This window comes from Pezoporus flaviventris, unplaced genomic scaffold, assembly GCF_033815535.1.
Source record: "Pezoporus flaviventris isolate CSIRO_AGI_PZ_B2104156 unplaced genomic scaffold, CSIRO_AGI_Pfla_v1 ptg000010l, whole genome shotgun sequence".
In the NCBI taxonomy this organism is placed as follows: Eukaryota; Metazoa; Chordata; class Aves; order Psittaciformes; family Psittacidae; genus Pezoporus; species Pezoporus flaviventris.
The window spans coordinates 1,079,414-1,104,826 of NW_026892558.1; the positions used below are offsets into that span (position 1 = coordinate 1,079,414).

Genomic DNA, 25,413 nt, shown 5'->3' on the forward strand with positions numbered 1-25,413 from the left:
CATCTGTATTTATGCTGGGAAAGAAACGAACATTTTGGCTTTAAATGAAGGCATCCTCCCTCCTTTAGTGTGAGGACCAAATTCCCCTTCCCTGGAACAGGGTATGACTTTCAGACAACACAATATTTACAAGCAGAAACTCCTCTTTATGTCAGTGGAAGGCTGCAAACAGCCCAAACATAAGGACTTTGTTACCCAAAGACACAGCCCTATCCAGTCGGAAATGTTCAAATCTTTAAACACACTACTACTTCATTCTTCTTCTTTAAACTTTGTGTCTACCCTCATGTGCTTTCCTCTAAAAGCCATTTTGGAATGACTGACAGCATAGCCACTGCTGACACTTGAAGGTTGTTACTGGATGTCAGAAGTGGGCAGCCCAACAATGCAGAGGTGAGAGATCTGTTCCCCTCAAGACAACTGCATAGACCACGAGGCAGGAGTGACCTGATTTACTTTGCCTTTGCAACGGCACCTTTGAAAGCTTGTTTGATGTCTCAGTGTTAGGAGGAAAAACAAACCAAATGACCAAGGCTTACATAGCCATGAGGCTGTGTAACAGCCCACAGGACACCTACTGCAGCTGAAGGATCCACACAATCAGCTATGCAGTGCTGGACGTATCCACTGCAGTGTCCGGGTGAGGAGCCCGGCTAGTCTGTATGAGCAGCACAACCTTTTGAAAGCTGTGTTAGAATCATACAACCCCAGACTGGTTTGTGTTGGAAGGGAGCTTAAAGCTCATCCAGCTCCAACTCCTGCCAAGGGCAGGGACCCCTTCCCCTAGAGCAGCTTGCTCCAAGCCCCTGTGTCCAACCTGGCCTTGAACACTGCCAGGGATGGGGCAGCCACAGCTTCTCTGGGCACCCTGTGCCAGCGCCTCAGCACCCTCACAGCAAAGAGCTTCTGCCTAAGAGCTCAGCTCAGTCTCCCCTCGGGCAGGTTAAAGCCATTCCCCTTGGCCTGTCCCTACAGGCCCTTGTCCCAAAGCCCCTCTCCATGTTTCCTGCAGCCCCTTCAGGCACTGGAGCTGCTCTCAGGTCTCCCCTTCAGGAGCCTTCTCTTCTCCAGGCTGCCCCAGCCCAGCTCTCTCAGCCTGGCTCCAGAGCAGAGCTGCTCCAGCCCTCGCAGCATCTCCATGGCCTCCTCTGGCCTCGCTCCAACAGCTCCACGTCCCTCTTGTGCTGCTGCGCCAGAGCAGGATCAGGACTGCAGGGGGGTCTCCCCATAGCGCAGCACAAGATAACGGATGATTCCCGTCACCCCCAACCCCACAGATGAACGTTTCTCTCCCTCTCCCCGGTGCAAAAGCAGCCACATCTCGTCAGCAGCCTCCCGAGCTCCGCTCCCCTGGAACCCCAGCGCCGTTCCGGGCCTCACCCCGCGGGAACGGCCCGGGGCAGCCGGCTGGGTACGAGGGGTCCCAACACCGCCGCTTTCAGCAGGGCCTACCCAGCTCCGGAGCGCGGCCCGGCCCCTCCGCGCTCTCCCAGGCGGCTCTGCGGCCAGGGCGGGGCGGGCGGGGTGCTGCGGCAGGTCCCGGCTCTGGCCGCGGCCTGTGGGAATAGGGGTGCAGCCCCGCAGGGCCGGGGTTGTTGTGTCAGGTAACCTTTAACAGTAATCGAAGATAGCCGGTTCTGAATTGAACTGTGGATGAAAGCGGTACTAATATGCGTGATCCTACCCAGTCAGTGCACACCTGGCATGAATGTCTCTAAACCATTCTGTTCAACAGCTACCTAGAAGCATACTTGACACATCCCGTGATTCACTGAATCCCGGACTGGTTTGTGTTGGAAGGGACCTTAAAGCTCATCCAGCTCCAGCCCCTGCCACAGGCAGGGACACCTTCCATAGAGCAGCTTGCTCCAAGCCCCTGTGTCCAACCTGGCTTTGAACACTGCCAGGGATGGGGCTGGTACTGGCAAATAAAGGGTTAACATTGTGCCTGCTTGCTTAAGCAGTCGCTGTGCTTGGTGAAGCAGAACCCTAGGAGTCAAAGTTGCAAGAACGGTGAAGCAGAATTGTAGGAGTTACAGCTGCTAGGCAGAATTGTAGTAGGTAAGATTCATAGCTTAATATTTAAGACATTCTTGTTCAAACAGTATCTTTAGAAAGAAAAGGAACAAAAGATAGCCAGAGTAACACAATTTGCAAACCTGACATGTTTCTGCTTTAAGATACATAAAACCGGCTTGTACCAAACCTGAGGTTTGGATCGGAGCCGAAACCCTACTGAGTCTGCCTGAAAGCAAGAGGTTACTCGCGGTGATGAAGAGGAACTACAGGCCTTCATCCTCACAACCCCCTAACGACCACCACCAGGAGGCACTGCACAGGCGCACCAATGGGACGAATGCCAGAAAACTAATTATAATACTAGACGGGAACAGGTTTTGCATATGTATTAGGTGTGAAGCAATCTCATGTTCAGGTAACCATTATATGTAATATAAACGAACTGAGTAGCAAAGAGGGGGCGCGCATGCTTTTGGAGGAGCAGTCCCCATGTGCCTCAGCGCTGAATAAAGCATACCTACTTTACAACTCTAATGAGTTGTGGAGTCTATCCGCTTATCAATATCAGGGCAGCCACAGCTTCTCTGGGCACCCTGTGCCAGCGCCTCGGCACCAGTGTCCAAAAGAGAATGCAACTGGAGGTGATGTTTTGTGCAGTGTGGGTACGTTGGGTTCTGTAGGACACTTGAGGTTACCCCTGTGTAAAGGAAAGAAGGTGAAGCACAAGGAAGACAAACCCATTTTGAAGATGGGTACCAAAGGTTTAGGATGTGGTGCGGATACTGTGATGAGATTGCTCCAACGTCTGTGCACTTTCACCGATGGCTTTTCCAAATGACCTGGATGGTAACAACAGTATGCTTGCTAGGTTTCAGTAGTGGACTTGGCAGTGATTGGTGAATGGCTGGACTCAATGATATTACCAGGCTTTTCCAACTGAAACAGTTCTTTAAGCCCCTTTACAAGGGGTTTCTTTGACAGTGCAGTAAAACACCCAAATGTTCAAAAAAGTCGTTTTGAAATAAAAACTGGAATTGCTTTAACTTCAGCCTAACTACCTGTTTTGTTGGCTGATCAGGCCAGGCTGGATGTGGCTTGGAATAACCTGGTCTAGTGGAAGGTGCCCATGGTTGGAACTGGATGAGGTTTAAGATCCCTTCCAACCCAAACCAGTCTGGGATTCTATGATCATTTGAAAATGATGGGGGGGGGGGGGGGGTAGTATAAACCAAACCATCAGTAATCGTGTACCAATTCCATATAGATCAAGTGTTATTTTCACAGAATAAATAATATCAAATATAAGCAAAGGGAATGCATTTTACTAAGAAAATAGAAGACCAGAACACACATTTCAATAGAGTTACAACATTATAAAGGAAGAAAAATCCCCAACCTGTTTACATTTAAATACAATTTTAGTTTCAGCTGAGCAATGACCCTCCCAGGTAAAGCCAAGCCTGGACAGTTCTCATAAGCACTCCAGTAGACTTACATTTATTTTTGTAAGGTAGATATGCTCAAAGTGAAAATAAATGTGGATTATTTTGACATTTATTGACAAACTGGCCATCTTACTATGTCTGTGTATTCCTAATAGTATTTTTATTTCCATTAGGAAGGAGCTACTTAAAGGATGGGTGAGTCAAAGACAGTTGGAGAGTTAAGTGCAATCCAGTGCCAACATTGTGTGCAGGGAATACAAATGCACACCACAGTTTTCTGCACTGCACGCACAACATCTGATGCAAGGCAGCTTTTTACATGAGCCATGGTCCACTGTGCCAGCAGGTTCCAGATTAATCCCCGTGAACATTTTCCCCTGGAGCAGGCACTAGCAAGCTGCATCATCATGGAGTGCTGCGGTTTGGGAAGCAACGGTAGGCAGCAGAGGTCTGAAGCTGGATTTTCCTTGCTGTTCACCCAGAACATCTGCAGGCTTCCCGATACCATGGTAATGAGTTTTTTTGGAAGCAGGTAAATAGGTCAGTGTAGATCCATACAGAATTAGATGTTCCTTCAACAGTGGTAACTGAATTATGTTTCCCAAATTCATCGGCCATTTGGGTACAATTCGAGCTCTGCTCTAGATTTTCTCCTTGCTCCAGTATTCAATGTAACACCAGTCCCCGCCTGTTACATATGGCTGTTACAAAACACAATAGCAGTATGCATGCCCTTAAAAAGAGTTCAAAAACAACAGTGGTTTTCTTAAATTCGGGAATAGCATTTATGGCTGAGGCAGAATAGGAATCCAAACTTGCAGTCCGATCTGAGAGGCCCACAGATACCTTTATTTGAATGACAGAGGTGCTCAAACCTGCACCTTTGAAGTCAAGACGACCCGGAGCAAATGGAAGATGACAACTTGGATTTAGTTAGGCCCAGAGTCAGCTGAACTAAGATTCACAGTTGTAGTTGTACATCAGTAATCCCCGTTCTCCTACAGGAGTAGTCACCAAATAGGGTTGCTAGTGAAAAACTAAAAGGAGTATCACTTATCTTTGCAGTTACTACCAGAGGAGTGTGACAAAGAGTTACTTTACCTTCTCCCACAAAATAGCGTGCTGGAAACAACAGTACAGAGAAGACACGCACATACCACAGGAAACCTGTTAAACACCAATCTGCAGGTACAGTGTGGCTTTGTTTTAAGCTTGGAAAACAAACACAACATCATGAAACATCACTATTCACAAACATAACTGAGAATTTATGCAACAGTCACATCTGGGGTTTAAAATCTATCAGACACTGCATTTTAACAGTCTTCCTCTATATGTCAGTTGTGGTCATAGGCTTTGGGAACACACAAATCCTATCTCTGAACAAGAACATGGATATTTTATTAATATAGGCTGCACTCCCTTAGCTACCTTTCTTCTCCTTCTACAGATGCTTCTATACATTGCTGCCATGAGGCTCAGTCCTGCTCCTGTTGATTTTAAGGAAGCAAGTCCTGGAAAAGACCAAGCTACTGACCTCGGTGGGAGTTTCTGATCCTCTCAAAGTGTTCTGCACATCCAGAGCAGTATCCTCACAGACGAGATGGGAAATACAGACTTCTGTACCACTTGGAGGGGAAAGTCCCTGTGTGAGGAGCTAGCACACTAGTCATCCTTTAGGCAATATTTTTTAACTTATGGTATGTAACATTAGAAAATGCATCCTGGTAATAAGATTTTCCCTTTGCATATTGTGTTAAGAGTTTTCTGTATAGATAAAGATCAGTAAATGCTTTTGAGTAAGCCATAAAACAGAAAAAATCAGGTTAAGTAATATATGAAAATGGTACTGTGATTCCTTACTAAACGGTAAGAACAGCAGTTGTAATTAATTGAAAGATTAACTGGATCTGAAGAATACTCAAAACTGAAAAAAAAAGGTATCTATGTATTTTATATAAAGAAAAAATAACCTGTAAAAGATGACGGGGAGAGCGAAATGCACGTAAAGATTTGCAAGCTGATGTGTTACTTGTTGCTAAGGGAAAACAGAAGTACATTATAGGTAAAATTCCACCATGTCTTTGTTGCAAGAACCTGATTAAACTATGTCCACAAGTGCGGATGCACAGATGAGGTCTAACTGGTACCAGTTAGCTGCAGTAACTCGGACAGGTTAAAGAGGGACAGTCTACTCTAGAGCTCCAAAACGTGCAGATCAGGGCAGGGCTAGATGGTAACTGGAGCCTCAGAGCCAGCTGAAGACTGTTTTTTCCTCACCTGTGCAGTGGTATTTCCAGAAAATTTATGCAGGAACATTTGTACTTGGGAAGATCCCACTGACAGCTAGTTCTGAACAATCCCTCTTGGCATCTGCTTGAAGACAGCAGGGAGCCTGTGCCAGGAAGGGAAAGGACTGCACTGCTCAAAACAGGCATCTTCCCTCAGCTTGGTAGCAGCCACTGCCAGTTTCAAGTGCAGGAGCTCCCCCTGGGAACCGAATTCACTCTCGCCCAAAGCAAAAACTCCTGCTGGACATAGGTATTGCTATTTTTGCAAGCAGCAGGTTTTCATAGGTACTACCAGTGCCCACTGGCCATGGGCTGTGACTGCACTTCTTGCCTGAAAAAAATGATCAGACTGAAGAGATGGATGCAGATCTTTATTTTGTAAGACAAAGAGTTATATTTACGGACTGACTGCCCTTACTCTGTGATCGTTCCCAGCCAGGACACAAGATCAGTGCATGGGACATTTTTGTTACTCGTCTTGACTGATCAGTGTGGGCAGATGGGGGGAGATGTGGGGAAGTATGCATTCCTAATGTAATTGAATCTAATGATGCAGAACTCCACCAGCACTATAAACAGGCTTCAGCTAGAGCTGAATTTTCAGGAGCCAAAATAATCTGTACACTAAATAAATAATTTTTCAGTAAGATCACAGATTTAAATACAATAAAAACCAGGCACAGCAAAAATAGATGGGGCAAAAAGCATCCTCTGTAAAAACATCCTATGTGTGTGTTGGTCTTTTTTGTATATATGCTTAAATATACAAGTTGCAAACCACATACGTCGCCCAATTAGGCAATGCAGCATTTCAAGCCCCACCAGACAGCACTTTACCACAGTTTGAATACACAGTCGTTTCTCCACATCACTATTTTCTGTTTATGTAATCAGTCTTCTTTCCTCACTTAGGTAAAGCCTTCCCAAAGTTTATTCTTTTTATTCAATACATGGACATAATTTTAAATTCAAAGACTAAGCAGTAAGTGACAGAGCCCATGTCTAAGGGGGTAACAGAGATTATTTTCCCTGTTCTGTTTCAGGTCTACTCTGTGGAGACTGCATTTTCCAATATAAATGAAGGTATGAGAGATGTGCTTGCCATGAGTAAATCCTGAGCAAGCTTTATTTCATTTCTACTACATTGGAATCTGGCTTCAAGTTTGCCACTATCACCTTGTTATGTCTAATTATTCAGTTTTGGCTTGCCTTTTTTTTAATGCCTTGATGCAGCAAACAATGGAACAGCACATTAACTTCATTTTTGTTCTTAATATACCACTGTTCTAGTTACAGAGATTAGATTAGGAGAAATCACAGACCATAACTACCAGTGTGTGCCTGTGCCTGCTAATATGAAGTGACGAAGGGCACTTCGACCTGGTATAAACAAACCACACAGGACCACACGTTGTGGTATCTGTAGTAAACGTGCAGTACTACTTACTGCAAGGAAAAATTCAACTTGCGTTTTGTGTTCACACAAATTAAACGTGTAAATGGAGTGAGGAACATGAAGTGACCAACTTGGAGCTTCGAAGCATGAGATCTTTCGAGTCCAGTATTCAAACTGGACCAAATATACTAGATTGAGACCACAGGAAACATTCAGACTTGTGTATATGTGTGTGTCAATAGCTGCCTGTAACATTTTCTGTTCCAGCTTCTTCAGCTGCCTGTGGGACATTTGTTCAACTTGGCAACTGAGTCCACTTAGGAGTTTTTGAGTCTGCAATGTCATGAAAACATCACACACAAGTCTTTGTGAGAAATGGGTATGCAAGGGAAAGAACAATTAAACTTAGACGAAACAGAACCTTGGAAAACTAACAAGTGAAACAAAAAACCTTCGGTGCATCACCTTGGAGTCTGCTGCAGGAAATCTCCTTGTAAAATCTCTTAAATATTCTGGTTAGTTATCTCAGATCCTGTCCTTTACATGAGAAAATCTACTATGCAACAGTATGGCTTTGTTTTCAAAATATGTTAAGCAATTAGTATTATTTTCGGGCTTTCCAAGGATAATTTTAACTGTTTCACATTTTTCCTGATTCATACATTTCACACAATGATGAAAACATGAAACACAAACATTGCTGCAGAGTCCCCATCTGCAAACCGCGATGCTCCTCAGAGCACACTCAAAGAAACAGAGGAGCCAACGCCACACGCAAGACTGGATATGGCAAACTTTAAACATCAGACAAACCAGAAACGCCATTATAGAATCACAGACAGGTTTGGGTTGGAAAGAACTTTAAGATCACTAAGTTCCAACCCCCTGCCATCACCCTAGACCATGTTGCCCAAGGCTCTGTCCAACCTGGCCCTGAAAAAATTAGACTGTTAATTTCAAGCTATTTTTTTGTTTGACAAATGCTCTCTGGTGATGTCACAGATAATGCAGTGTGACAACACGAGGACAATTATAAGACTGATTATTTAAAGCAGAAATAAATCATTCTGGAAATCGGCAGTGATGAGAGACCTATAGTTCATCATCAAACACATGTTTCTAAAACATCATTAATGGAATTTTTACTGTGGTGCTGGCTTTAAGCTAGAAATGCAGTGTCATTAAATTAATTCTGGAGAGCTCTCTCATTCCTGTGACAGATGTCATCATCCATACAGTTTATCAGGTACTTGGGAGAGTGGGGAGAAATCTATGTCAAGTGAAAAACAGGGTAGAAGGGGGGTAAGAAAAAAAAGAAGACAACAAAATGAGTGAAAATAAATTACAGGACTCAAAGATCATGATTTAAATCAGACCGAAAAGGGGATCCCTGCAGAGAAGAAGATACTGCCTAAGGAGTGTGATCTTCTGATGCATCAGTGAACCTTAGATTCAGGCCAGTCATACACATCTGGCATGAAGGATTCGTATTCGTAGGACCAAACCTTTGATCGAATGTAACTGTTCTTGTCTGCAGGTTCAGGGTAATGGAAAGCCATGTTGTTTGCGTACAAAAATTCCATAACCTGGAAAGTTAAATCACCATGTGGTTTGTGCCTTTTATTACATTCGCATAGCATCCAGCGCTTCCACTGCAATATGCTTAGAACTCACAAACTGAATAAAGACAAACACCAAAGGGATCTGAAAACTTAATTTCAGAAATCAAAGGAGCATAACTTTGGCTCACCATCACTGCCATACTGAAGCATCCAACAAATTTAGACATTTTAAAGCATCTCTTATTAAAGGCATAAAGAACTGGGTATTTTGCGCCCCAGCACCTAGTGTTCGAGGGTCATAGTGTGCAATTCAGCAGCTTAATGGACACATAAAACACTTTTAGCACCGTCCACTTTTATGCTTCATACTCACCTTGACAGCAATATAAATAGAAACTTCCCTGATATTAGACAGTGGAGGATAGAGTCTTCCCTGTGCAAGTTCTTCATCAGTCAACTGTTCCGACAATGCCTGGGTTAGAAAAACAAGTCCTTAGAGCAGCTCCAGCGCCTAAAGGGGCTACAGGACACCTGGAGAGGGGCTTTGGACAAGGGCCTGTAGGGACAGGCCAAGGGGAATGGCTTTAACCTGCCAGAGGGGAGACTGAGATGAGCTCTTAGGCAGAAGCTCTTCCCTGTGAGGGTGCTGAGGCGCTGGCACAGGGTGCCCAGAGAAGCTGTGGCTGCCCCATCCCTGGCAGTGTTCAAGGCCAGGTTGGACACAGGGGCTTGGAGCAAGCTGCTCTAGTGGAAGGTGTCCCTGCCTGTGGCAGGGGTTGGAGCTGGACGAGCTTTAAGGTCCCTTCCAACACAAACCAGCCTGGGATTCTAGCTACTGCTTCCCAAATGGGATCAATGACATGCTAAAACACCTGAGAGAACAAGTTCCAGTGTTCTTAGTACTAAAGTGCTCCCAAAGCACTAGAAAAACACAGTCAAAAATCTCAAAAATTCTCAAAGATCAACTCAGGCCTGCTGCCAGACATACAAGGTGGGGAGGCAACATACACATGGACAGATTTCCTATTTGAGTGTTTAGTTTCTGGATGAAAAAAAAAAAATAAAAAATCAAAATTGCAGTGGAAGCTGACACTTTTCACAATTTTGTCTGATCAAAATCCGTTTCTTCCCACTGGGGAGGGATAAACCAAACAGAAACCAAACAGGAAACCTGAGAGTTTCAGCAAGACTGAAGAAATTGCCCATCTTGCCATCTACCATCACGTCAGAAGCCCCAGCCTACTCTGTTCCCACACTTACCTTAGCAGCTTCTAGGAAAACCTTATCGCTAATATGTCGAACGCTGCTGAGGATCACAGCAAGAGCCACACCTACAATGAAATTATTGCCAATTAGGACACATCACTTTAAAACAGCAGCCTGCTGCTGAGAGCTGACAGTCATCTAGAATGTTGGGGGGTTTACTAATCTTCCCATAGCTTTCTACACACATTGACAAAACTCTCAGCATGCATGCTAGTCATTTACCCTAATAGGTGGCTTTTAGCAAAGAGCTACAGATTAGCAGCTCAGGAAGGATAGGGAGAGAAATATCCCCAGTGCTTCTTTTGTACTCTCACTTGTGCAGAGGTTAACTTCAAGGGGAGCATATTAACACCTATTTTGTCCTCCGGCCTCCCCCACAAATAAGCAGAAGAACCCATAATGCAGGAGCTTTCAAAGCCTTTAATAACATCCTTCTGTTTTCTTAGAAACAATCAGTTGGGTGAGCTCACTGTGTGCATGTTTGCATGTGTAGCTAAACATGCCTAACATCCGTCCTTAACTGATTTTCTTTCATTGATTCTGCTGATTAAATTCTCAGCTTTAAAGCAATTAAAGCATTTTAATGCTGGTAATGCCTCATGCTGCTTCACTAACTGTGTCTAGTGTATCAAGGGAACCCAGGAAGAGGTGCTAATAACCTAGAGTTAAAGATTAAACAATTTTAAAGTAGATTTTTAACAATTTTATTTATTACCTGGAAAAATATAAGCATTGTTTCCTTGGCCTGGTTTGAAGCTTCTTCCATCTTTCAGAGTCACCAGCTCGAAGGGACTGCCACTGGCAAACAAGCAACGGCCCTGTTAAACAGAGGTATGATCACAGTCAGGCAACTTTTAAAGAACCAGGAGTATGGAGTCTTTAAGAAATGCAGGGACACCAGAGTCCTGCAGCTCCCAGATTTAGGTCTGAGACAAGAAGGTATTTGACCATGCAGCAAAATGGCAAATGGCCCTTCTGAATGCAACTGGATTCAAGGACACACTTAAATCCCTTGCTGACTCTGTGTCTAGATGACAGTCACCTAATCCACTCTTTCCCGTAGGGCCTGGAAGAGATACAAGAATCATAAAGCATCTGCATGGTTCTGCAGAAACATTGCAGCAAACATCTGGAAAGTGAGAGGCAAGCACGCACATTGAATTGTGCTGCTTTCTGAGGAGTTGGAGCAATCTATTTGTTTTATCATTCATGGTTCTTTAAGACAGCAATGTTTAGAGGAACTGCTCACAGACAAAATAAAGTATTTGTGTGTTAATCATTGTTATAACCATAACGAAGATCGGGACCGCCAACACAGGGACTGCATAAAGACAGCTGAAAATGGCCACTTCCAAAAGGAGATTGACTAAAAGTACAGTAACAAAAGGGCACTTGTTTAGTGATGGGTGGGAGGGTGAAAGGGGGAGTGCTGTATCATACTTGCTGAGAGCTCTGAGAGGGGTGAATAATGCAGTTTGCTTACCCTTCCTTTGAAAAGGATTTTAATCAGCATGAAACATTAAAGCAAATCCAGAGCTTGGAGTGTGAAATACACCCTCCAGATAAATGACCCTTTCCTCAGGCAATAACTCCCTGTAAGCAAAAAATATCTACTTTCTTTTGAGCAACAGATTTAATAGCATTACTTTAAAATGCTTAAGGCTCCCCAGGACCACTACATTTGAAAACAAACCACCAAAGAGGCTAAAGTCTCAGGAGCTACATTTGAATGTTAGGGCATACCCATGACAATAGCCTTTTTGTGTAGGGAACAAAACGTATGGATGCATTTGAGACAGGACCAAAGGACAATGAATATTAAAACACAACAAAAGCCCACACAATACACAGTAGCAAAGGGCGCTAAAGCACTGTTGGTCTGTTACAGGTGCCACCTAGTGGAAAAAGAATAAGGAATAGTGATGATACCTTCCTTACTGAGCTCCTACCTAAGATTTCACACCAGGATTAGGCTATTCCAGAGGCCAGAAGACGCACGGGGCTGACAGCTCTGATTCCTAACTGCTTGACAACCTTTGTTAGTTAAAACATTACACTCTAAGGGCAAACGAGGGGTAAACTGAGTACATTTCAGAGAACTAAAAAGCATTATGAAAATAAACATTAGATGTGGAGAAAGAGCCAGAAACATTACAAAATTTATGGAACAAAATTAGACTCATTCATTTAGTGACCAGGACTATTTAATCATCTAAATAACCTATGTCTATGAACAATAACTTATGGAAAATAATGAATAAAAGGACATACAGATTCAATACAAGATAAAACCAAACTTCATCGCACCATTTGGCACAAACTCTTCAAATAGCACTATGCTCACACAGCTACTTCAGTGAAGTTACTACACCTGCATCCTACCAGCACAGTCTAACCTTACTTCTGCATCTTGTAACAACTGCCCCGAAGTCTGACTTCTGGGACTCGACACACAGCCATGGGGAACAAGTGAGCCTCTTCCCGTAAAACACCTCTTGCTCTGTTGATACTCCATAAAAAAATGCAAGTAAAAATTAGGCTGATTCTCCCTCTTATAGCATTCGACACTGTCCCACACGACGTCCTCGTCTCTAAATTGGAGAGACATCAATTTGATGGATGGACCACTCGGTGGTTAAAGAACTGGCTGGATGGCCGCACACAAAGAGTTGTGGTCAATGGCTCCATGTCCAGCTGGAGACCAGTAACGAGTGGTGTCCCTCAGGGATCGGGGTTGGGACCGGTCTTGTTCAACATCTTTGTCACTGACATGGACAGTGGGATTGAGTGTGCCCTCAGCAACTTTGCCGATGACACCGAGCTGTGTGGTTTGGTTGATACCCTGGAGGGAAGGAATGCCATCCAGAGGGAGCTTGACACGCCTGTGAGGTGGGCTGATGCCAACCTCATGGATTTTAACCATGCCAAGTGCAAGGTCCTACACCTGGGTCAGAGCAATCCTAGGCACAGCTACAGGTTGGGCAGAGAAGAGATTCAGAGCAGCCCAAGGAGAAGGACTTGGGGGTGTTGGTCAATGAGAAAATGAACATGAGCCGGCTTCAGTATGTGCTCACAGCCCAGAAAGCAACCGTATCCTGGGCTGCATCAGAAGGAGCGTGACCAGCAGGTCGAAGGAGGTGATCCTGCCCCTCTGCTCTGCTCTTGTGAGACCTCACCTGGAGCTTTGTGTGCAGTTCTGGTGTCCTCAACATAAAAAGGACATGGAACTGTTGGAACAAGTCCAGAGGAGGCCACGAGGATGATCAGGGGACTGGAGCACCTCCCATATGAAGACAGGCTGAGAAAGTTGGGGCTGTTCAGCCTGGAGAAGAGAAGCTGCGTGGAGACCTCATAGCAGCCTTCCAGTATCTGAAGGGGGGCTATAGGGATGCTGGGGAGGGACTCTTCATTAGAGACTGTAGTGATAGGACAAGTGGTAATGGGTTAAAACTGAAACAGGGGAAGTTTAGATTGGATCTAAGGAGGAAATTCTTTCCTGTTAGGGTGGTGAGGCACTGGAATGGGTTGCCCAGGGAAGCTGTGAATGCTCCATCCCTGGCAGTGTTCGAGACCAAGTTGGACGAGGCCTTGGGTGATATGATTTAGCGTAAGGTGTCCCTGCCCATGGCAGGGGGGCTGGAACTAGATGATCTTAAGGTCCTTTCCAACCCTAACTATTCTATGATTCTACGGTTCTATAGTGCTGCTGGCCTCCTTCAGCCATCGGAGATGCCAGTGGGTTTCACATTTATTTATGACAACTAAAGGCTTTGCTGTGTAAGGAACACTTGTTTACTTTTTATCCAAGATACTGGAATTTAATTTTGCATACTGAAATACTGCCCAAGTCACTATTCTGACTAACACAAAGTATCTGAAACATATTAAACCATCTTCATTTAAAACCATTTTCATTTATTATTAAAAGCTTTTGCCCAGAGGCTGTTATTCCTGGCAAGGACTCACTCTGGACCTGCAAATCTCTGTTAATAAGAGCTCCCTCCAAGATGACAAGCCCAGTAATAAAGAAAACCTGGGTGCCAACTGGACATAATGGAATTATACCCTTCCCAGAGTTAAGCTAACATCCCCGAGGTTGTAATGCTGTAAAATGAACCACACTAAAAGTGGAAGAAAGGAGTTCATAGTTCTGCATCAAGAAACAAGGAAAGATCTCCACCCATCCATTTTCATGTATGAGTCACTTGGTTTGGGACTGTATTAAGAAAAAAAAAAAAGTTAAAAAGCAGTCTTTTCATGAAGCCTGCAGGCAGGCCCTGTGGACAAGGAGAGATCACAGTGAGCTGGAGCTACCATGCAGGGGAAAGGCATTACCACCCAGTTCACAATGTCAGAGAAAGTGCTCTATCTGCCTGATGCTCCCTTGCCCCCACCTCTGCCCTCAAACACTCTTCAGAGACAATCTGTTTCATATAAAAGGTAGTGCAGAAGGATAAAAGGCAGAGATCTGGAGGTGCTGGTGACAGTGTTACTGAAAAACACCCAAAACCCCTAACCTCCAACCCCCACAAACACCCTGGAGCGTTATGGCTTGGAGGTAATGGTGTGGAATGAGATGTATCTGTTCTTGGTTCACGCATTTCAGTGTTTGGTAGTGCCACTGTATGAGACAAAGACTTTGTGAGAGGGGTTCACAAGGACATAGGGCTACCACTGACTCCTGCACAGGAAGCAGTCTTCATGGGTCATGATGGTAATGATACAAGTTCTGACTTGCAGATACTAGGTAATGACCAAGTACAAAGCAGAATTCCTGAACTGATGCAAGGACATTACCTGCTTTAAGGATTTTATTCAGCCATCACATTTTACAGGTCTTCCCTAGTATCTATTACGGTATTAAGATCATACAATCACAGACTGGTGTGGGTTGGAAGGAACCCTAAAACTCATCCAGTCCCATCCCCATGCCATAGGCAGGGATGCCCTCCACTAGACCAGGTTTCTCCAAGCCTCACCTTTAAAAGCCAAAATAATTAAAAAGCATGGTGGAAAACAGTTAATTGAGTAAAGCTATAAAACAGCACCTACTGGTCATTCTTTTAAAAAGTAATAACAAAGATTTGGGCTATTTTGAGCTTTTAAGCAAAATTTCATTATTTAAAAATCAAGACTTTTTTTTCACATCACTTCCATTTACTTTTTGCCAGAAGACAGGAAAGATCTGAATTATTATGTCAGTAACTCCAAATAATAAAAAAAAAAATTGAGTTCTCTTATTCTCACAGTCGGTAAACAGTTTCATCACTAATGTTGCCAATAGGTCAACATTTCTGAACGTCACATACCTCTGTTAACGTATATGCTTCCTCTGCTGTGCATTCAGATTTCACTGTGGGGTTACTTAGTGCAAATATTATGGGTCGCTCATTGATAGAGGCCATTGCTTTGATCACATCCTGAGAGAAGAGCCGCCCAGCTCCTGCAACTCCTGGAATAAATGGAAACACATAAAAATAGAATCAATACTTGTCTGCCTCAGGGCAGGTGACAGTGACTGTAGATTAAGTTCTTATCAACCCTGAAGTCTCCCACTCAGAGCAAAGCATCACAGGCTTTTCTAGCAGCAGGAGAAGGAAACCAGGCACTGCTCTGTTTCTGGCTGCTTAAAATTCTCATTTTCACAGGAACATCTAATTAATGTGTTCCAAAAGCCTATTTTACATAATTTTTTTGTATTAATATGAGCAAAGAACACTTTGCCCTGTGGGAACTACATATTCTTCACAGATGACTCATCCTAGCTGGGTGTTAACTGTGCAATGCACATTCCCTTCATGCCGGTGTTTCTCACCACACCCAAACACATAGGTGCAAACACATAAAAACAGTGTACATGTACACTGGCTATAGACTTCAGGGAAGCTACTCAGCTAAAGAACTGCAATTTTCCAAATAAATCACGTGCAAAGGAAATTGCAGAGTTGCATTAGGAAATACCTGTAATCCCACCTGACCTCTGCAGACAGCCATAGTTATAAATCAATACCTACATGTGTCAGTAATATAACAGGTATAGGTGACCTGCAGCATGAAACAAGCTCCTTCAAGACATACTGCTGGCAGATTCTGGCCAGAGGGAGGGAAGGTCAGAAAAAATATAATTACTCAAGTTAGGAAACTCCTGCAAAGCAGAAAATGTGGTGTTTGTGACTGTTGTCCCCTTATTGCTGATGTAGGGGATGTGTCTGGGGAACAAAAGGTTGTATTTTTGCCTTCCTGACTCTTAGTCCCTTTCATTGCAATTTCAGTTCATTATGGCCATGCAGTCCCTGAGAACATGCTCAGTCTTCTAAGGAAGTCTAATACGAGCTGGACAAGGATGAGAAGAAGCAGTTAACACGGACACAAGATGCAGAAGAAGCACCACAGCTGAATAAAGGATGCACTGTGAGCTCACTGAACACTGAACTAACTGTGAGCTAACCTGCAGCTCACTGTATTTTCAAGCGGAAAATTGACCTCATATTTTCATCTTACGCCAGCAGAAATGCAGATCACTGTCACCAACCTCCTTGGAGCCACATCAGTGAATCAAATGCAGCAAATAACCGAATGATGGAGACACAGGATCAAAAATAACCTTACTTACCAATTATAGCTGAAGGCCGAAGTACATTCACTGCCTCCACAAATGTCTTTGGTATCTGCTCTGGAACCTGATGCGTAAATGGTTCTTGATTAGCATCAACCTTTTGTTCTCGGCCCTGTAGATAAAAGGTTGATTATTTTTGTGAGGAAGACACAGAAAGCATCTGTCCATCTGTACTGTGGTATTTCAAGGCATGGTGCACCCTTACCTGAACCAGTAAACCATATTTGTCAAACATCCATATTCTCCTATAGGCTTCCTCAGCAGAAACACCACTTTCCATCATAGCCATAACAATGAGGTTTGCAATTCCCAGTGCAGCCTGAAGGATAAAAGGACTTGGATTTTTAACAATTCACAAAAAAGGTTTCTCATCACAAATCACAACCACCACCCAGTGCAAGATCTCCACAAAACTCATTTAATAATCCAGTTCTGAAACACAAGTGATGTTTCCCTAGATGGGGGCAGACTACTGGCATCAACAGTGTCATGTTTTCAAGCACAAGAGAGAGGCAGCATTTCTGGGTGTTGTGCCCCCATGTCTGTACCAGTTCAGCAGCCACTATTAAAGCAGCCCAACCAGACAGTAACAATAATTTAGTGCTGCGAGCCCTCCTGTCAAGAAACCATAGCACAGTGTTTTGTGCCCAGCTGCTTTCCAATCCCATCTTTGCTCCTGCTGCCTGTGATAAAGGCCTTGCTGACAGAGGGCACAAAGTAGGTGCTGGCAGTGCTTCCCTCCGCATCCCTTCTCTTGGCTTACTGCACATGCTGCTAAGTCTGGCAGGAGAAATAGGGAAGTGCAGAGCAGGGCAACAACACAATACTGGCCAGTTACTGCAATCACGACCTTCTCGGGTTGGTTGGAGAAATTTTCAGCCAATTAAGTTATTTTGCCAGCACCACAGAAGCAATTTCACTGATGTACCAAGAAGCATGGTGCTGGTCCTGACATGGCTGCCCCAGTAAACTTGCTGCAAACAGCTACTGATTTAACTTGCTAAGAAAACCACCACGTACATCTCTCCAATGCTACAAAAATTAACAAGATGCTCTTTCCCTCTCTCTTACTAACTATAATTTTATCGTACTTTCCCCTTCAACTACACACAAGTCATTGATGCTTTTTTCAAGCCCATGTAAGAAAGTGAAAAACTTGAGTCTTGTAAATGTTAAACACCTTTCAAATAGTCAACTTTCAGCAGGCAGTCCCTTCTGTTAACGTATTTCATCTGACCTCACATAAAAAGTCCTGCAACGGAATTCGAGAATGTGAATCTCCACGAGTCCTACAGAACCAGAAAATAGACAGTTAAATCTCTTGTTGCTCTAGAGCCCTTAAGAGAACTCACCTCTCCTGCTCCAAGGAACAGCACTTTCTGCTCTGCAAGTGGTTTACCCATGGCTTTCTGTGCTGCCAGCAGTCCTGCCAAAGCCACTGAAGCTGTCCCTGTGAAAGCAGTACAAATCTAAGGTGAGCTGAACAGATTTCTGTGGCAGATTATGGCTTTAGGCAAAATTTCCGCATATACATTAAGGAACATAAAGGGTGTACCTTGAATATCGTCATTGAAGGTACAATATTTCTCTCTGTACTTTCTTAAAAAACGAAAAGCATTGTGGTTTCCAAAGTCTTCAAACTGGATAAGTGTGTTCTGGCCATACCTACAGAACGCAGCAAATATTCCTATCACCAGACACATCAAGAAGTACAATCCTTTTAAAACAAATCCTGCACATAATCTTTTATCTTTGGAAAGAGATTGTCCTCAGGCCTTTCACTGTTTGAAACAGCTCCATCTCTGTTCTATGTGTACTTAAGAGATAACTACAAGCAACATGTTCCAGGTCACTGAGATAAATCACTGCAGGGGCAGACATACAGCCATGCCTCTTGACTTCTAGTCCTATTCTTATTCCCTAAATGACTGTTACAAGGACTGCGTCTTAGGGTTTTCTTCTGCCAGCACTTTTGGATATATTACATGCGAGAATATTCAGTGTCATACCTGTCTGTAATGGCTTCCATAAATTCATCAATTAGGTCGTCATAGACCTGAGAGCGATCCCTTTTTTGGTATAGTCCCATATAAAATGGGTCTTTTAAGAGTGTCTGAAAAAGAATAAATCAGACAGTAGCAGGATGAATCACTTCCTCAATATCCACTTATGAGAGTTCACAGTAACACATTTCACACCAAAGATATTGCATTTATATAGCCACTATAGCCACTGTAACTGCCTCCAGTCTATATCAACGCTCAGTAACTTCAGCTGGCACTTGAGATTGGTGATGGCTGCTTTTAAAATGGAACAAATCAATACTGTGAACAATAAACTGCTTTAATAAATCTGATTCACATTTCCAGCTTCTTAAAGTCAGGTCAACCCGATCATCTGTTTTACAGTGTTGCAGCATTCAGATTACTTCCAAATGCAACATTTCACTGACAAATCAACTGGTATTTTTCAGTCACTTATATTTACAGCATAATGAATTCCAAATCATTTATCCTTACATAAAATATTTGGTTTTATCTTTAACAAAAGTATTCAAATAAATATCTTCTCTTACAGGACTAAATACTCTTGAATACTTTTCATAGGGATAACTTAGGGCAGGCAAAGTGCAGTGAAACTCACTGTATTATCAGTTCCAACGTCGATGCACACAGGCAAGCATTTATCTGGATGTATTCCTGCACAGGCTGTATACAAACACAGTTTTCCTACTGGAATTCCCATCCCATACACACCTAGATCTCCGAGACCTAATATTCTTTCTCCGTCAGTTACAACAACAGCCTGAAAACAAAAGGAGGTGAAATTACACATGATCACTGAAATTCATAAAGTTTAGAGCAATACCAGCAAAAATTCACATATGTTTGCACAATCAAGAAATAGATTACAAGGAATATTTTACTTGAAGCAATAAAGCTTAATGTTAGAATCTGCTATGCTTTTTCTTTGCCAAAACCGACTGAGTGGGAAGAATCCAAGCTGCTGTATGGAATTGCAGCTTGTAACTTGGCTTTATTATTTCCATTTGTAAATAATCCAGACATCAAAAGATTTCTGTAACTATTGTTCACTTCATCTCCTCATGGTTCTTGACTCAACTGGGCCATAGAGGACTTAATGGCAAAATGTGGGCCTCTAAACTACCACTTCTCTGTCCTAATCTGAGGACAACAGCACTTCTTCTACTGCTATGTAACACAGTAAAAAAGACCTAGAGGTGCATTCCCCAACCCCTCCCCAAAAGGTGGAATAAAGAAGTGAAATAAAACATTTGGCAAGTCTAGTTCTCATCATCACCATTTACTCAAACCACAAACCTCATATTTAGGATAAAACACTGTTCTTCAAGGTACACTTCATCTTCATTAGGTGCATTTTGCCATCATTGTCAAACAGCCAAGGATGTATTGTTCAGTGTTTACAATTCCATCAAAAGGTGACAAATCTTAAGAAACTTAACTAAGATTAAATAAAAACCAGGAAAAATATTAAACAGTGTCAGTACCTTAACGTCATTCTCTGGCCAGTTGTTCACAATTGACCTTATATGGCCTCTGTCTGAGATAGAAATAAATAATCCTCTGAAACAAAAAAAAACAAACCCAGAAATAATTTATCGGTAACAGTCAGAAATTTCACCTTGCTTTATAAAGCTCAATGTCAAACAGAAGAGATTGCTTAAAATCAAAAGCACAGTCAGACATATATCACTCAAAGGACAATTTCTAACATGGAAGTCTGTACTTTGACACTCTAAAATAAGAGCACAGAGAAAACAGTTTTCCTGATGCTACCTGGATTTTACACTACTACAGATAATCACCTTTAATACTCCTCGAGGGCAAAATACCTCTGGTGTTAGCATCAGACAGGACAGAATCTACACTCCCCTCTAAGGATATGAGAAGGGAACATGGTCCTAAGCCTGGCTTTTCCTTAGTGAATCTCCATCCATGATATTACAGAAGGTTAGGGGAGGGAAAAGAAAGGGACAACAAAGACAGGGACTGAGCATAGTCTTCTGCAAGACCAGAAGAACAGTGCTTCCCCCTGCTGACTCTTCATCGGGGGTAACATAAGAGCCGAGAAAAAGCAGCAGAAAGGAGAACAGGTGAAGGGAAGTGTCTGTATTTCTGCTCGAGCAAGCCCTCTGTTTTTAGGCGGAAAAGGGGCATGAAAGGCTGAGCAGAGGTGGTAACAAGATAAATCACCAACACTGGGAAAGTGCTTGTTCTCAGAAAGAAGGGGGGGAGATCCTGAATTCCAGACCATGCTGCTCCTTCTTAATACAGACAACTTCTTGATTGGCACAAGTTTTAAACTGGTCTATAATACACAGAGAGGTGTGGAAGAGGAAAGGAAGAAAGTAAGAACTAAAGGCGCATCTTTCATATCCCCTGCCCCAGATCAGGAGCAAACCCATGAGTTTCTTACTGTTTTTACCACAGCAGCTGCACTACATAGCCGAGTCCTCATGGCAGTGAAGGATTAGCCCTAAATCCAGCACTAAAGCCGGCAAGCTTTCTAGAGGACTCCAGAAATATACCTGGAATTGCAGTGAGAGTGCCATGGAAATGAGGTGATACGACTGCAGTCTGAACTGATTGCCTTAACACAGAGCTGAATAGCCTGAATAGTTGTTTTGAAGTCACTGCTGAACCCAACCTGATGCCAGCCAAGTGTATGTACTGTGCCAGAGTAACTGAAAGCTGACTCCTAGCAGCACAGCTTTAATACGGGGACTATCTGCATTCAACAGCCTATTGAGCTACCACAAGCCAAGTCTCTCACTTTCTGCTTTGGCAGCATCCTTCCAACTGCTTGCTGGCCTCTGCTCCTGCACCCAAGAAATCTGTGCTGCTCTGCAAGAACATCATGAGAGGTCTCCAGCACTGAGACACTTTGCCACCAGTAGAAACACAGAATTCCAGCCTGGTTTGGGTTGGAAGGGAGCTTAAAGCTCATCCAATTCCAGCCCCTCCAATAGGCAGGGACCCCTTCCACTAGAGCAGCTTGCTCCAAGCCCCTGTGTCCAACCTGGCCTTGAACACTGCCAGGGATGGGGCAGCCACAGCTTCTCTGGGCACCCTGTGCCAGCACCTCAGCACCCTCACAGGGAAGAGCTTCTGCCTCAGAGCTCATCTCAGTCTCCCCTCGGGCAGGTTAAAGCCATTCCCCTTGGCCTGTCCAGCCCTCTGAAGATTTTAGTGACAGCTTTGAGCTGCAATTAGCCTGAGATTCCTCCAGCAAAACTGCTGTATGGGTGTGCGTGCCCTTGTATTTCTGCCCCCGTGCAGGGGTGCACAGGGGAATATCTCCAATTAATCTACTTGAAGTTACCCTTTCTGAACAGAGGGTGAGAGTGGATGACCTCCAGAAATCCCTTTAAGTCTGCATTTCCCTTCAAATGCTCCGTTCTGGTACAGCTCCTCAGACTCAGATGAGATTTTGAGAGCTGAAGAAAGCCACAGCACTCTCCTTGGAATTAGGAGCTGTATGGCATTGCCACGTGCTCCCCCATTTAATCCAATTAATTGGCAAGCTACCATTTTTGAAATGCCAAAAGCTTGGTATTGTCACAGTTGCTTCTGTAGTAGTGCCACCAGATATCACCAACTGTTGCAACGACCCTTCTCCAGTGCATACACATCATACAGTCATGGCAAGCAAATACAGCCCACGCTGTGGCAGCATGCTCCCTCCTGCTTAAACCATAGCCACCAGCAGGGGTTGTGATGGCTGCGGCATCCAGCTTACTCTGGTCTTTGGTGGTCAAGTAGTGTCAGGAACACGGATCCAGACCTCTTGCTAGTACACAGCTATGACTACCAGTCAGTCGTCTCACTCTATAAGCAGTGAGCAGCCGGGGCCTGTGGAGCTCTCCTGCACAGCAGCAGGCTGTACTCCAGGATTTTCCCTTGAACAGGAATACCTCTCAATGTTACTCCCCGAGGCTGAGAGATTCCTTACCACAACAGATCCTCAGTAAGTGATTAACAGCATGCTAAACATAAAAAACTTATTTTTTAAATAAGGGATATAAAGGATTGATTGCACACATACAATCCTGTGGACATAAACTGATGACCAGCTGTACCTAGACTCCTCTCTGAGGAGTTTAGAAAGTAAGGGGGTCCTGTCTGAATCTTATGACTCAACAGAAGGACCTCCCTGACAGTTCTCTCTGACCACGTCCTCTATACAGTAAATAATCTTTTCTGCATTGAATCTTGTTAAACCACTGTTTGCATTTACCATTGAACTTTGTCATATCAATAAAGTATATTGTTGTTTCTCTCTTAATGAGCGAAGTGCATGACTGCATCCATGGCAGGCATCTAGAAAAAGCTGGAAGGGAGTTGAAGCCCTGCAGTTGTCATATTTATGTGACACATTACCAGTTCCATTTTCAAATGTACTTTTTCTGGTATAACCCAGGTCTTGAGACACTATAGCAAACATTTACTGCCTGAATTGGCACAAGTCCTGCATACCTGAATTCCAATGAAAATGAAATAAAACATTTTCACACCTCAGGCAACTACTAAGAAAAACTGGCACTGAAAGTAGCAGCAGTATATATATGTTGTTCTTACTTTGGTCTCCTGAAGATGTGGCCATACTGGGAGCAGGCGAGGCCCACTGTTGGAGTGTATACAATTGGCATTAACCGCTCGATATCATCTTGTAATACCCTATAGAATAATTTTTCATTTCTCTCTTGGATTCCCATTATATAGATATACCTGAAATTAAGCAAATAGGAAAATAAAAGTCACTTATTGTTTCACACTTAAGCTTATTTAAAACAATGTGAAAAATGTCAAAGCAAAAAACAGGTTTGCTCTGTGTTCTTTCTGCATAAAATCACTGCTTCCACTCAAGACTTTGAGTACTAAACACAAGCTAGAAAAGAGAGAGCAGCAGAACTGAAAAGCTGAAATAAGACCACTGGATATGACATACCATACATGTAAACATGCACTGTGATAAAAGACAACCCATGGATTCATTACAGGATGCAGCTGGGAATCTCGTAACTGTTAAAAAATACCAGTGACAGAATTTTTCATCCAAAAAAGTAAGGTCCTGACAGTAAGGTCTTGTTAATCTTGATATTAACACAGTTGTAATACAGATTAACTCCTAACAAAAGTTCATTCTGAAGGACTTACCCAGGTGTGCCAACTAAACCTACATTTTTGCAAATTCACCTACCACATACTGATTCACATTCGGTCTTGCTGACCCAGCTACATAAAGATAATGAACCAGTGATTCATCTTAGGCTACAGCCACTTTGCCAATACAGATGACATAATATGTTTCAGAACAGCAAGCGACATGGACGTATTTGACAATCATCTTTGGTTTTCATGAGAAACAGTTTTGTTGTGGTTCAGTAAGCCTCGAACCATGCCAGTTCCCCTCACACTGTTAGGAGACTGCTTATTTTTACATGCAGGTATACACAAACATATATAAAAACAGTAACAGGATGCTAAAACTGTGTTATTAAAAAAAAAACCAGCCACATTTCTTCACCAAACTAGTGTGCTAAATAGAAAAATGATATAAAAAAACTATACATTTTGAGTTTCAAAATTCTGACCCTGTAACTCTTTTCTAGCAGTAACTAGATAAACACTGGTTTTCATTCCTAATTATCGAACCCTTGGTTTACCTTCTTTCTCACATATTTTTCTAGCATGTACTAGCTGTGCCCTCCTCTCCCCCTCAACAGTTCTGTGCTCTAACAACCTGCCACCCAAACCTTAGATGTTACAGAAACACAGTACGTATTACAGCAAGGTTTGCAGCTTTGTTACTGGCTAATTTGTGCACATATTATTCTTCATTATCTTATGACTATGGAATACAAGAAAGAAGTTCTCAACCTCATTTAGCCGCATGATGAATGCATGATCAATGAAAGCAGTTTTCTGTGCAAAAGTGAAAATAACCCCCACCAACTGAAAGACCCAGAAGAGGCGCTGAAACCTTGTTTAGTTATCCCCATGCAATATTTTCCAGCAATTTCCATCAATTTAATGACAAAACAAGGCCAGAGAGTGCTTACTTTTCCAAGGGATCAGTCATTTTTGCCAAATTCTTATGGAAGCGTAAGGCTTGAATGTCTTGTGTCTCTATTTTAGGAGGTAGAAGACCTTGCAGCCCAAGCATTTGTCGTTCGTGTAATGTGAAGGCCATACCCTGAAAACAAGGGAGGTGAGAAGTAATTAGTGGTTCTTCTAGTAGCATTTCTAGTAGCATTTCTACTTATAATCTGCCATTTCTGACTATCCACTGCATTCTTTTGTCATGGCAGGAGCCACAGCAGGCATGGGCTGGATGTATTTGCTTGGGTTCTCCTCATCCTATGTGTGTATCCCTTCTGCCCACAGCTTTTGCACATCTCTGAGGCCTCATGCCCTTTGCCAGACTGCATTTTCCTCTGTGAAACTGGAGAACAACTAAAAGATCCTACTGCAGACAGACCAAGGTTTACAAATGAAATAACAGCTGCTTCTTTAATCTTTTCATTGGAACATAAGGTTGATCAAGAACATGTGTCAGACCCAGCCTGGTCCCTGCAACTACAGTGACATTTAGTCCACAGAGGTTCAAATGCATTGCTCCATTTGCTTCAGTAATCCAGCCAGACCCCAGAGTTACTGAATTGCCCCAATGCTTCTATTGAGATCACAATTAAACCTGACTTCTTTACTTAGGGCTAGAACTAATTTATTGGTTTCCAGATGTAGTTTTCTACTACCAAAAAGCCTCATCTGTT

At 43.2% G+C, this 25,413-nt stretch overlaps 1 protein-coding gene across 3 annotated transcripts in view; it reads right to left on the bottom strand.

The window, feature by feature from the left end:
* Positions 1 to 3,321: 3,321 nt before the first annotated feature.
* ME2 (malic enzyme 2) overlaps positions 3,322 to 25,413 on the bottom strand; it is a 38,147-nt gene continuing 16,055 nt past the window's right edge. The window contains exons 3-16 of one of the 3 annotated variants that reach the window (XM_061450471.1): positions 24,700 to 24,833; positions 23,216 to 23,365; positions 20,125 to 20,200; positions 19,239 to 19,400; positions 18,605 to 18,708; positions 18,151 to 18,260; positions 17,948 to 18,045; positions 16,801 to 16,914; positions 16,593 to 16,707; positions 15,289 to 15,431; positions 10,695 to 10,797; positions 9,974 to 10,044; positions 9,087 to 9,185; positions 3,322 to 6,086 (exon numbers count right to left, since the gene is read on the bottom strand). In XM_061450471.1, the coding sequence (XP_061306455.1) occupies positions 6,012 to 6,086; positions 9,087 to 9,185; positions 9,974 to 10,044; positions 10,695 to 10,797; positions 15,289 to 15,431; positions 16,593 to 16,707; positions 16,801 to 16,914; positions 17,948 to 18,045; positions 18,151 to 18,260; positions 18,605 to 18,708; positions 19,239 to 19,400; positions 20,125 to 20,200; positions 23,216 to 23,365; positions 24,700 to 24,833 (1,554 nt within the window). In that variant the 3' untranslated portion in view covers positions 3,322 to 6,011. Of the gene's footprint in view, positions 6,087 to 7,242; positions 8,738 to 9,086; positions 9,186 to 9,973; positions 10,045 to 10,694; positions 10,798 to 15,288; positions 15,432 to 16,592; positions 16,708 to 16,800; positions 16,915 to 17,947; positions 18,046 to 18,150; positions 18,261 to 18,604; positions 18,709 to 19,238; positions 19,401 to 20,124; positions 20,201 to 23,215; positions 23,366 to 24,699; positions 24,834 to 25,413 lie in introns of those variants that run through there. The other 2 variants (XM_061450470.1, XM_061450472.1) reach the window with 2 other exon arrangements.